At 33.7% G+C, this 14,657-nt stretch overlaps 1 protein-coding gene across 1 annotated transcript in view; it reads left to right on the forward strand.

Moving 5' to 3' along the window:
* Prmt3 (protein arginine methyltransferase 3) overlaps positions 1-14,657 on the forward strand; it is a 135,593-nt gene that overhangs the window by 82,451 nt on the left and 38,485 nt on the right. The window contains exon 13 of the mRNA XM_076846986.2: positions 1,014-1,100. Within this exon, the coding sequence (XP_076703101.2) occupies positions 1,014-1,100 (87 nt within the window). The remainder of the gene's footprint in view (positions 1-1,013; positions 1,101-14,657) is intronic.

Consider the following 14,657-nt stretch of genomic DNA (forward strand, 5'->3'; position numbering starts at 1 on the left):
GCAAAAAGAAGAGCTGAGGAGAGAAGTGCTAATTTCTCTCTTTAGTCATCTTGCTTACCCTTGAGACTGCTATGCATAAGTACTTGAAATAGAAAATTCAGAACTGAGAAACAAAAGTATTAAATATGCATGCCTTTTTTTTTTAAAAAAAAAAAAAGGCTTTTAAGTAATACCACTTGTTCTATATTCCTAAGCCCTCTTAAAAATTAAAAGGCAACCCACATTGTAACATTTAAATTTTTTTCTCAGACTGCTTTAAATTGAGTAATGCCTTAGATATATAGTTACATGAATTGCATTCACTGGGTCATAATGTATTCACGGTAAACAAACTGATGACAGCCTTTACAGCATATTTCTGGTGAGATTGCTGAAAGGTGATTGCATCCCATCTCCTAAATGAGGTGGAGAAGAACTTGTACCAGGGCAGAATGTGAAAATAAAGATATTTAGCTGAGGTGAATCTTCATAGTTTTGCTGTTTGATTTGAAATCATGGTTTGTTTTTAATATCTAATAAACTTATCTTTAAATGCATTGACAGAAATGAATGTGGAAACTTTTTTTCTTTGATTAGCATGTGATTTCAAATTGCCATTTCCTCTAAAAATATTGACTGTTATCACATAATTTATAGCATATGTGGCATGTGCATACAAAATGATTTTAGGTGAAACACACAAAAGTATTTTTTTATCTGAAAATATTTTAGTGTTTTAGGAAAACTAGCAGATCAAAGCTATAATTTTATGTATGTCATTGCTTACAAGAAGACTAAAGAAGATACTAATGTGATTTAAAGAAAAATTAACTAAATGATAATACACTTAGCAACCCTTCAATTTGGAAATAATCCGCAAAATAGTGTGTAAATGACCAAAGTTTTTGATCATTGCTTTATAATAATGCTTTTTTAGCATTAAAAAAAATAGAGGCAGTGTTTATCTTGGATTTTGGGGGGTTTTTTCCCCTATCTTTACCAATCTCTTCCCTTCTCTTCCTTTTAATGGGTAGCATATAGATTGCCATACAACATCTATCTCAGATTTGGAGTTTTCTTCCGGTTTTACCCTGAAAATCACAAAGACATCTATGTGCACGGTAAGCTATTCATTTCTCCTTTCACAGATTTCACTAGCAGTGCAGTTGATTGGCAGGCTAATGAATTAATTACTGGGCTTGTGATAAATGAAAACGACTATTGCCTTTGACAGTCGATTTTTGCCTTTGTTGGGCCATTGAACAGATCTGGTTTAATAGGTGAACAGACTTCAGGAAAGTTAGTTTAGTTTAACAGAAAAGTATTAGGAAACGATGTTTACAAAATGATTTTTCTTCATATGTTGTTCATTATTACCTATCTTATAATTAATTGAGATCATTCAATTTTATCTTCAAAGATAAAAGCTCATATCCTAATGCGCTTTTATCCTCCCAGTAATGGCGCTTAATTTAGATATTTTGTAGAATATTTTATATTATTATATGAAAAATAAATAAAGATCTGGCATTGATTTATCTTTCTTCAGAAATTAGTCTTGTGTAATAGAAAAAATCTGAATTGTAGAAAAGGTAGGCAGCGCTGGATTCACATTTGGTTCTTCTACTTATTGATTTCTTTGTTCAAGTAATCTCTGTTTTATAATCCGTACCTCAGACTATCAACTGCTTTAAGAAAATTGGCAGTAATTCTATCTTGATGACTAGTTATGCAGACTAGTGAGATCAGTGAAGCCAGAAATACTATGTTTTTATAATCTATTACTTTTCCTCCCTTAATTTCTAAATGTTTATTAACTTTAAGATAATCTATCAGAAGACTCAGAAATGTTAATAAAAGGGGACCTTAAAGTATGAATTTATATAAGTGGTAGTGCTTTGAATATTTATATTTTTAAAATAACTACAATTTTAAAATTTGTGATCTCATCTTCAAAAGTTAGAATTTTTATTGTGAGAAACTATAATGTGAAACAGATGGATGTTGTCTTCAACCTGATTCTTTTAAACATTTAGGTCAGGTTAACATTCAGAAGATTTTATGGTTCCTTAAAATTTATTTCAGTTAATTTTGATTCAATAATTATTTTATATCCAAATGAGCATAACACACAAATGTGCTCCAGAATTTTGAGGAAATTGCTTTTCTCTTAATTGAAGTTGGTTTTATAATGTTTATAAGGACAATATCTAGATTCCAGATTTGTGACTTTGGAACACTCATTGGAGAGAATAAAATTTGCTTCTCATTTCCTACAGATTTTCTAATTGTGCTTTTTAATAATTGAAATTATAGACTAAAGGTTTTTACTTCTATATTGCCTCTTTCTTTTGATATTAGTAATCCTTGAGATTTTGAAAAAAAGGCCATCTTGATCAGCAAAGGTGCATGTATAAAGGAATTCCTAGAAATTGTCATAATTCCAGTATTCATAATATTTCAACTCTATTTTCATTGATCTTCACATAAAAAAGAATAGATGTAAAACGTTAGTGAAGATATCAAAAATGGTATTGTTTCTAGTTGTACTTTTTTGAACTTTGAAAAATGGCAGTAGTAATTCTGTCTTGATGAACTTTATATGAATATTACTTTTGTAATGTTACTTCTGAACTCTAGTTCAGTTTTTAATTTCAGACAACAGAATCTGAATCAACTAGTTTAAACTGAAAGTGTTTTATATAGGGGAATAAAATAATTCTCAGACATACAGGGAAGGCTAAAGGAACAAACTTTAGAAGTATTTTGAACTTCTAGAAACAGCTCCTAGAACCATAGATTAGAACTGGCCTGTCACAAAGCTGCTTCTATTGTGAAGAGAAGAGTAGCTCCGTCACTACAGACCCCATTTAGCCCTAATGCCCCTGGTCCATTCTATGAGTGTTGGCCACCACTGAAAACCCCAAATGCACAAACCCTTCTCTAACATACTATTCCCTGCCCCCTGCCCAGCCCACCTTGCCCAATTCCTGCTTTCATTTAGGAGGAATTTCATTCATTGCTTGGCTAAATCTAGGCCATGTGAAACCATATGAGTAAATTATGGAAAGTAGTTTTAGCTATGGTAATTTATGTATAAAAGAATTTCATAGCACATTTATAGAGTTATTTTCTACTTCCTTTTATTTCAGATAAAGTTAAAACTAAGCTTTTTGTACTCTATCTTTCCTTCTTCATTTTATTCTGTATACTTAATAGAGTAAACTACAAGGAAAAAATGGGTAAAGTTTATTTAATTGAAAGGTTGTGATCATAATTTTATTATTGAAATACAGTGTATAAAAAGTGCTTGAATTTGTTCTTATACAGAGTTACATAAGAAAATGAATTTGAAAAAACTATTATATAAAGCACCCTTAGATTTGTATATTTTATTCTCAACATTACTAGAATAGTTTTATATAACTACTTGGAAATGAGGAGGGTTTGGGGTTTCAAAGTAGTAATAGATTGGAGTGGAATTTTATTTGTCTGGTCATTGCTGAATAACATTTTTTTACAACTCATCTCAATAGGTGATTTATTGTTACAAACCATGTTTATTGGATACATGCCAAGTACTAAAGATAGAGATTAGAATGTAGCATTGATGCTAACTCTGCCAGGATTATTCAGTCAAATAATTAGTTGATAAAAATTGTCTTCCTGTGATAATACTTAACAGTCGCTAAAATTTTGATTGTCGATTCATCGTTTTAAAAGCATTCTTTCATTTATTTCTATTACTCATTGCCATTTGAAATACTGATATTCCTATTTTATTGATGAAGATAAAAATAATGTTTTACTTGTGAAATATGTTGTTCTGTGTGTGGTGGCATACATCTGTAAATCCTGGTGGCTCTTGGAGGCTGAGGCAGGAGGATTGCAAGTTCAAAAGCCAGCCTCAGGAACTTGGCGAGGTTCTATCTCAAAAGTAAAAAAAAAAAAAAAAAAATTAAAAGATAGGCTTGGCATGTGGCTCAGTGGTTCAGTGCCCCTGGGTTCAATCCCTGGTACCAAAAGAAAAAATAATGTCCTTACTCTTTTCTGGTCCCAAAGGCCACCTCTGTGGGATTATACAAAGAGAAACCTTGTAGATAAGATAGTCCAGATATAGAAGAAATTAGACTACATAATGCATTTTAAATAGATCTTAAACCTGTTGCATATGAAGCAAATTTATGATAGTTCTAATTTTCAACCAGTAGCAATTATTAGGAGGCAAAGAGAGCCTGTAATGAAAATGCAGTTTTCCTCAGAGCAAAATTGACAGACTGGTTGGATGAACTAAGTTACATATCTCACCTTCTTTGCTGCAGATAAAAAGAAAAAAAAAATTCAAAGTTCTACTTTTTATCTTTTGGGTTAAGCATCTACATTTCTTGGAAACCTTTCCTTCCTAGCATGTTTACACTGAGATGAGCAAGATTTTGTCACCTAATGTTTTTATTATTTGTGAGTTCTTACTAACCATCCATATCTACTCCACCTCTCTTGTTCTTTGAAGTGGGCCAGGTCATTATGCTCCCTCCACCATCCACCCGGAGCTATCACACAGACATGGGCTCTAGGCTACTGTTTAATAGATTGATCAGTCACCCTACTTAGGAGGAAAGAATCTTATAACAAAGATTAAAAAGGACGAGTACCTTATTGGAACTTCCTCTGTTTTTCCCCCTTTCTATCAGGAGAATTAATGACAGTATGGAAAAATTAAAAAATAATATTATCTGGTAATATGCCTGGCTGGAAAAGTGACTTTGGGGAGTAGGAAGAAGAGATTTGGCTTTTTTTTTAAGATAGCAGTACAAAGCCAGATACTTCTGTTTTCACTCTTAAGTACAAACCTTCAGATACACTAAATGCTTTTTCTCTTCTTGAGGAAAATGCACTTACCACAAATTAAGATGGACAATTTCTGAGTAGTGAAGCCCATTTTAAATATATGCATAACCATTTATTTCTTAATGAGATTCTAAATTTGTGGCCTGATTAAAAAATTGAAGGAAATTAGATTTTTCAAAGTAACAAAATGCTAAAACGCCCCCATTGGATTTAATCTCAATGCATGTGTGCTATAGACTGATAGTGCTTTTAGATAGCTTCGCAAGTTATCAGAACTGCCGTAGAAAAACGTGTTTTCATTGTGGTCTCCCCACTACTTATACACACACATATACTCAGACCGCAGGACAAATTTTTCATTAACAAACTATAAAATTTGGAACGATTATATTTTATTCTTGTGAGTTCGGATTTTATTTTTATTTGTGTAATCACATAATGGGCCGGCCACATTTATATTGGCATCTGTCTATAAGTTCCTCACTAGCATAAAAAAGCATCCTTTCATAATCCTAGGTACACATTAAGTGACTTTTAACAAACAAGTTTTTTACTTTGAAAATGAAAATCTTTAAGATGGTTTTACCACATTATATCTAACAGGAGTATTATCTTTTAGATGTAGAGTGTTTTATTTCTATAATTTCATAATCATTTTTGTATCTCAATTTTAGCATATGTAGCATATTTCTCTTTTATCCTGCATTTCTGTTAGCATGCACTAAAATAATGACTATACAACAATTCAGTTTATACCAAATTTCCTTAATATGTTTCTTGTTTTCTAATACTGGGGATTGAAACCAGGGGCACTTGACCACTTAGCTAAATCCCCCCAGCCCTTCTTAATATTTTGTAACATTGTTTAACAAGAATGTCATTTGTCCTAGATATTTTTCTTTTACTACAGTTGTTAAAGAGAATTAAATAAGAAATAAAACTTCTTTCATATTTTTACTTACGATCTTAAAAAAAAATCCTTTATTTTGTATTTTACAAAACTTAATATCTGAATGTTGACATAGAAGAGTGTTATGCTCGAATTCGGGACCCCCAAAAGACCACCAGAGACCCAAGATTGATGTAAGCAGCAAAGAGGTGTTTATTGCAAGCTAGCTCGGTCCTCCGTACACACACACACAGCAACAGGTGACGCTAAAAGGCCCCGAGCCCAGGTTTTGCAGCAGTTTTATACATTCTTTGGAGAAGGTAGGGACCCGCACATATATCATAGCATCTCCTAGCAAATCATCACACACCGCGGGAAAATCAAATAACAATTCTAAAACATGATTAGCACATCCACTGGAGGGAACAAGTTGGGTAGGAGGGATTGGTCACTACAAGAGGGGGATTCATTTAAACTGATTGGTTTAAACCCGTGAGGATGTCGCAAGGGGAGTACGTGCCAAACTGCAGGGCTTCTAGTTTAGATACTGGTCACCACACCTAGGTGGAAGCCATCTGGAATTTCAGATATGTGGTTATCTTGGCCTATCTGCGGCTTTTCCGAGAACTGAACTGTTTCCACAGAGCTTTTTTGTAGATTTTTTCTTGACTTTAGGATTACAATAAGTCAGAGGTTAAGTTTCAAAGCAAAATAAGATCCCAAGCAGAATGAAATTGCTTAGGTCTTTCAAGAGGAATTTGATTTTCTTAATCATAATTTTTTAAATGTTCACATAGTAAGAATACATATTAACAGAAATTTCCATTTATTAAGCAAATATTAAATGCTAGGTCTATAATGTATGTACAAAAAACAAAACCTATTTTCTGTCCTGAAAAGGCACTTATGTTTGATAGACATGTATTGTCTGGAGGAAAAATTGTAGGTAATTAAATTCATTAATCATTTCCTTTCTTTATGCTTTTCATTGTTCTGCATTAGTCAGTATTGTCATTTCAGTTATCTTGGCTTTTAGTTCTTGAATTCCTATTTATATGATTAAGACCTTTATCTCTCTAACCTATTTAATCTATCTTTTTATCCAATTTCTTAACATATTTGTAATCATTTTTAAGGTCTGTTTGCTAATTCCCTGAGCCATTTGTAATTCTGTTTTGTTTTTGTTTTTTTCCTTTTGATATGGGTCATAGCTTCTAGTTTATTCCCCTTCTTTCTAAGTTTATATTTAATTCTGTACCTTATATAAAAGAAGCAGTGTAAACCAAAGTGATTAATATTGTCCCCTTGATTGCTAGGATGAGGGCTGATCTGGAGTTGAGCTGAGCCAGGACTGGGTGCCATTTCAGTTAACTTCCACTGTTTTGAGCTCAGGACAGCCCCTCTCTTCTTGAGTGTTTTGTTTGTTTTGTCCCCTCCACCCAAGGGTTAGTTAAGTCCATTGTTCAGATAAATGGGTTTTCTTGAGACACTTGAAACAAATACCTCATTTTTATGGGTAAGAGTTTCTCGAATAAGAGGAAGAGTAAATTTCTAAAGTGGTGACAATGACCTGTGTAGTTACAGGTGGTTTGGGCTTGAGATCCAAGCACCACCAGAAACCTCCCTCTCTTCCTGCTTTGTAGCACAATCTTCACTCCATCCGTGTCTTTGTGTCTTCATGAGTAACATGAGGGAGAGTTGGTTTGCACAGGTGACCTGGTCTGCCTTTGGGGATTCCCCAAATTCCAAATACCCAGGCCTATCTATTGAAAGTTGGCTGGCATCTCATTTCTGCAGAGTCCCTGTTTCTGAGCATTATTGCCATTTATCCACTCTCTCCACCTGTCATTAACCCTCCCACCACCCTGTGGTCCCAGCATTTGTCTTCATATATGAAAGCCACTCTATGTTTCTGTACAACAAAGAAACACCTCAACACACCTCATGGAAGTAGTACATTTAGACTTCTTAGCCTTCAAAGATCTTCTGTCTTTTTAATGAAAACCATGATTGTTAAGTATATCTAGTTTTTGTAGGGTTTTTGGTGTTTTTTTGTTTTTGTTTTTGTTTTTAAATTTTGGTTGTTGTTGTTGTTTGGTTACATCAGAGTAAAGGTCTTTTGTGACCCTCTGTATCCTAATTTAAAAAGAATTTATTCAGGGACTTGTTTCTGAAATTCAATCTGAACAATCAATCTGGGCCTGCCTGTTAGGACTTTTAAGAAAAATAAATGAAAGTAAACAAAAGTCAGAGAACTAAAAATAAACTGTTAGTTCTCAATTCAGTTCTTTTATTGTAATAATATATTTGATAAATAGTAGAAAGATTTAAAAGGCACCAGTATTTAACTTTGGACAGAATCAAAACAGGTCTTTGAGTTACAGTTTTTTAAAACTAGTGCAGTTGCTATGAAAAGAAACTTTAAAATCTTTACCCATAGTTTCTTAGTTATAGTACTTTTTCATCTTTTTATTCAAGCTTTTAATTTAATGACTTAAAGATGAGCCTGTATCTTTGCAGTTGGGTTCTTTAAATCTTCTTTCAAGACTTTTGAAAAACTTCTTGACAGCAGAAACCTACTAATTCCAAACTCATTCCTGGGTGTTAAATCAGCTCCACATACTTTTTGGTGTAAATTGACCTAACTTTGACCTTGCAAAGCTAATCAGCTAAAGAAACTAATTATTAAGACACATCTGTGCTGCTTAGAATTAGTAAGATTTGTCTTGAACTTGCATCAGAGATTTTAGTGGGACATCTGGCATAAATTTTAAAAGACTTCATTAAGTAAATTTTATGTCTGAGGGAGAACATTTCTAATTATGTGATTTCACCTCCACAGTTGGTTTCAGGTTTTTCTTTGTGCAAATGACTATATGACCTAGAGCATGGTCTTCATGTCTAATCTTCTCTGAGCCCCAAACCTTTATAGTTGGGCTTAGATGATAGCAAGAATAAGAATAAATGTCTCTTCATTTATTCTCCGGAAATGTTCTCTGAGTACTGTTACATGCCAAGAGCTGTGAAGCATTGGGAATATAATAACAAGGCAAAAACAGTTTCTCTGTTCATAAGGCATTAATAGGAGAGGCAGATAATAAAATTCACCCTATGGATATTGGATAATACTAAAGAATTATTAAGAATTTGGTTTTTGTGGTAAGGGCATAGTTGTTACCTAAGAAAATGTCCATGTTTATTAAAGGCAAACTGAAATATATAGGAAACAAATGACTTTATGTTAAATATTTGCTTTAGAATAGTTCAGCAGAAGAAAAGAACAGGGAGAATAGAAAATAGATTAAGAAAATATGCCAAGTACTAGTTATTGATGAATATAGGTAATAGGTACTATAATTTTGTTTATGCTTGAAATTTTTACATACTGGGGAATTTTCTTTTTCTTTTACTGCTCCACTTTATTTTTTCCCCACATTTTGTATTGGTACATTATGTTGTACATACTGATGGAATATCTTGTTACATATTTGTACATGCACCCACTACAACAATATAATTTGACCATTAGCACTCCCCAACACTCTCCCTGACCCGCTCCCATCCCTTGCTCCCTTTTCTCACCTCCCTTTGATTTTTTTAAGATCTACCCCACCTTTCTTTTCTGTTTTCCTGTATAGATTTCTGCATATGAAAGAAAACATAACAACCCTTAACCAACTTGGAATTATTTTCCTTAACATGATGGTCTCTAGTTCCATCCATTTCCTGTAAATGATACTTTCATTTTTCTTACTGCTGAATAAAATTCTATACATTTTCTTTATCCATTCATCCATCAATAGACACCTAGACTGATTCCATAATTTGGCTATTGTGAATTGTGCTGCTATAAACATGGGTGCACATATATGACTGTAGCAAGATGACTTTAATTCTTCAAAGTAAATGCTGAGAAGTGGTATAGTTGGGTCATGTGGTGGTTCCATGCCAAGTCTTTTTAAAGAATCTCACTATAGGGGCTGGGGATGTAGATCACTTGGTAGAGTGTTTGCCTCGCATGTACAAGGCCCTGGGTTCAATCCCTAGCACCACCAAAAAAAAAAAAAGAAGAAGAAAAAGAAGAAGAATCTCACTATGACAGTATTCTAAGAAATGTAAAAGAGTGAGGGAGCAGAGGTATTGGCACTGATCTACAGTTATTCCTATTCAACCCAGCACCTGAATGTAGCTAACGAAGCTGAATACATGCCTATCCTGTATCTTAACCATTTTAGTCATAGAAGAAAGACCAGATACAACAGAAATATATTCCTATCTTTGCCAAAGTGAAATTACAAGAATGTCCATTGCAGTTTTCTTTATAATAGCCCCAAACTAGAAATAATCCAAACATTCATCAACAGAAGAATTTAGTATAAATAATGTAGCATATTTATGGATAAAACAGCAATGAAAAAAGATGAGCTTAACTGTACACTACAACATGGATGAATTTTACAGGCACATGATTCATTTAAAAAGAGGGGAAAGCCAGATAAAATATTAATATTTAAATTTCACACAAACTCTAAACTAACATGATGGTGACATCAGAATAGTGGTTATCATTTGTAGGAAGACTAAATGAAAGGGAGCATGATAGAGGTTTCTGGGATATTAAGAATGATTCCTATCTTGATTGAAAAGTGGTTATACATCTATGTTCATTATGAAACAGACACTGAGCTATGTACTGATAATTTATTCACTTCTGTGTGTGTGATTTTGTTCATGCACTGCTGGGACTCAAACCCAGACTAGGGAAGCACTGGGCCACTGAGGTACATCCCCAGCCCTTTGCTTATGTATTTTATAAACACTTTAATAGTGCACTTATTTTAAAAGACAATTATTCTTACATTGACCATAAGAACTCTATTTTTTCCATGCATGTATTACTCAAGTTAAAAAGTTTACCAAAGCAGTGTGTGGTGGCTCATGCCTATAATCCTAGCACCTTGGATGCTTAGGGAGGAGGATTGCGAGTTGAAGGACAGCCTTAGCAACTTAGCAACACCATGTCTCAAAATAAAAAGTGCTGAGGATGTTGCTCAGTGGCAAAGTGCCCTGGGGTTCAATCCACAGGACCAAAAAAGTTAACCAAAAAATGTCCACCTAGTAGTGGCCAGAGGTGATGGGTACAAGGAACTGAAAAACTCTAGCATTCTCTGGACACTACCACCAGGAAAAAGACAAGGGTGTCTACTCTCGCTGCTCTTTTAAGTCCAGTACCAGAAGTTTTCAGCCCAAGCAGGCAAGAGAAAAGAAATAAAAACACACAAACAGAAGGGACAAAGTCAATTATCCCCGTTTGTAGATAACATGATTCTATACAGAGAAAGACTTAAAGACTCCACCAGACTGTTAAAACTGATAAATGAATTGAGTAGAGTATCAGCCTACAAAATGAACATAGAAAAATCAGTAGCTTCTCTATATGCCAGTAAGGAATTTGCTGAGAAAGTAATTATAAAAGCGATCCTATTCCCAATAGCTACAAAAAAGGGAAAGATACCTAAGAATAAACTTACCCAAGAAAGTAAAAGACCTCTACAATGAAAATTATAAAACACTGATGAAAGAAATTAAAGACACAAAAATATATTTATATTCCCATATATATTCCTATATTCATAGATTAGAAGAATCATTATTATTAAAATTTCCCTACTACCCGAAGCAATCTGCATATCTAATGTAATACTCATCAAAAGGACAATGAAATTCTTCACAGAATTAGAAAAAAAATCCTGAAGTCCACATGGAAGCACAAAATACCCCAGGTAGCCCAAGCAATCTTGAACAAAAAGAACATAGATGGAAGCATCCCAATACCTTATTTCAAGACACGCCACAAAGCAGTGGTACCCAAAACAACATGGTATTGGCATAAAAGCAGACACATAGACCTGTGGAACAGAATAAAGATCCTAGAAATAAATGCACATATCTACAACCGATACTGAACAAAGGTGCGAAAAGCATATGTTGGAGAAAGGACTATTTCTTCAACAAATGATTCTGGGACAACTGGGTATCCACGTTCAGAAGATTGAAACTTGACACCTATCACTCTACAAATATCAACTCAAAGTGGATCAAAACCAAGACCTGAAATTACTAGGAAAATACCTCAAGATATAATGATTTTTCTGGATAGTAGCTCAAAAGGACAGAAACAAAAGCAGAAATTGACAAATAAGATTGTATGAAACTTAAAAGCTTCTTCACAACAAAGGAAACACTCAGGTGTTTCACACAGACAGCAAACAGAATGGAAGAAAATATTTGCCAGCTATTCATCTGACAGTTAATTTCCAGAACGTGTAAAGAACCCAGACTTAATTTTAAAAGGTCCAATTAAAAATGGGTAAATTATTTGAACAGACACTGCTCAAATGAAAAAAAAAAATAGATAGCCAACAAATATTTGAAAAAATGCTCAAAGTATTTATCCCTCCAGGAAACTCAAATCAAGGCTACAATGAAATACTCTCTCACTGCAGTTAGAATAGCTGTTATCAAAAATAATAATAAATGCTGGCAAGTATGTGGAAAAAAGAAGTCTTATACATTGTTGGTGGTAGATAATGTAAATGAATACAATCATTATGGGGAAAAGTATGAAGATTCCTAAAAAAATTGAAGATAGAACTACCATGTCTGGGTATGTATCTAAAGGAAGTCAGCTCAGCATAACAAAGAGATTCCTACACAACTATTTGTGAACTATTCACAGTAGCTATGATGTGAAACCAACCTCATTGGTGCCCATCAGCAGATGGGTGGATAAAGAAAATGTTATATAATTAAGTATTATTCAGCCATAAATAAGAATGACATCCTGTTGCTTGTAGCAAAATAAATAAAACTGAAGGATATTATGTTAAGTAAAATAATCAGACACAGAATGACAACCATATGCTCTCTTTCATGTGAAACTTTTTTCAAAGACGATTTGATTTTGATTTCTAGGGCTTGGGAAGAGTGTAGGGGGAAAGTGGCTGGATTTGATCAATGCATGCTGTATGAATGTCTGAAAATATCACCTTGAGCCCCATTAATATGTGCAGTTAATATATTAATTTTTTAAAAACCTAATATGGCTGGGACATGTAGACCATACTGTTTAAAGAAGTGGAGAGCTATCCAAATCATGGGAAATAGTATGTTTTATAAGAAGAGATGGAGGTGATCACTTTAGAAAGATTACTGTTAGAATGTAGAGAAAAAATAGACTACAGTGGATGCAAGAGGTTAATTAATGCATAGGCTACTAGAAGTAACTCAGGGAAGAAATGGCAATGACTTACATGAACATAGTTTTAGTGAAGATGGAGGAAAAGTGGACATATCAAGGAATTGACAGGATTGGAGAGGAATTAAGTAATGGGAAATGTGGAACAGAAATAAGAGTTATAACTCCAAGGTTTCTTACTTATACCATGAGAAGAATTATGGTACTGTCTTTTAAGATGACTGGAAGTAGGTTACAGGTGAGGATCAGGAGTTGGTTTTTAGCCTGTGCAGTTTGAAATGCCTTAGAAATACATAAGTAATCATATCCAGTAGGGAATTGGAGTATTGTTTTGTGACCTATCTTGTCAAGTCAGACTTGTGACATAATATAAGTAAAACCAGAATATTCTGTGGAAGAGTATTTTGAAAATACCCACAAAATATGCTGATACTGCTTAATAACATACTTTAAGCATTTATAAAATTACATAAATTGCTTTTGAACCAGGATTTTAATTTTAACCTGTTACTTCTTAGATCATCAGATTCTAAAAGCTTATTTTTAAAAAGCAAATACAGTAGAGCAGTATTATGTACAAATACTTATATAAGTTAACTATAAGCATTCAGTTAAAAAAAAAATCTATGAGAGAAGTAGTGGCCTAATTAGTATTAGATGTTCCTTCCTTTTTATTTAGTGAACATGTGCCCAAAATGAGCATGAGAAACTGCTGTTTCTTTAGTTGTTAACAGTTTAAATATATTTCTCTAGTAAGAAATTACATATTTGCTGGGCACAGTGCCTTACATGTATAACACCAATGGCTCCAGAGCCTGAAGCAGGAGGATCACAAGTTGAAATCCTGCCTAAGCAACTTAGCAGGGACCAAAGCAATTCAGTAAGACCATGTCTCAAAAAAAGAAAAAGGCAGAAGGGAGTTGTTACTCAGTGGTTGAGCCCCTTGAGTTCAATTATTGTTACCAAAAATAAAAAGAGAAAGAAATCATATGTTTAACTGCATGTGATGTAACTGGTCTTTTAAAGTATATATTTTTAATACAACATAACACTCTATTATAAACCATTCCCTGTATCTGGATCCCAACCAAAGAAATGACAACTTGTGCCTTTTCATTTCTGACAAAATTTACTTCTACTTTATCTTCTTTTATCCTTCATTTTTCCAGTTCCAGAGAGTGGAAAGTCTTCTAAACGGTCCCTGGTTGTAGAGTATTTTAGCCTTTTTAAAATCTGCATTTCTTTTATCTATTCTTCATGTTTAGTTTCCTCTCAGTTTTTTAAATTTTCTTATTCTTTTGTTTTTAATATTTGCTTTTTAGTTGTAGTTGAACACAATACCTTTACTTTTATTTATTTTTACGGGGTGCTGAGGATCAAACCCAGGGCCTCGCACATGCTAGGTGAGTGCTCTACCACTGAGCCACAACCTCAGCCCTCCTCTCAATTTTTATACTCTACTCTGTCCTTGAAGCTACCAATAAGAAAAAAAAATTAAAGTCAATTATACTTCTACACTGTATTAACTTAGGTCTTTGTTCATTCAGTAATGGAAAGAATCATTATTTATTCCTACTTACCAAGAATGCAGGGGTTGGGGTTGTAGCTCAGTGGTAAAGCACTTGCCTCCCACATGTGAGGTTCTGGGTTCAATCCTCAGCATCACATAAAAAAATTAAACAA

This window comes from Callospermophilus lateralis, chromosome 2 (genome assembly GCF_048772815.1).
Source record: "Callospermophilus lateralis isolate mCalLat2 chromosome 2, mCalLat2.hap1, whole genome shotgun sequence".
In the NCBI taxonomy this organism is placed as follows: domain Eukaryota; kingdom Metazoa; phylum Chordata; class Mammalia; order Rodentia; family Sciuridae; genus Callospermophilus; species Callospermophilus lateralis.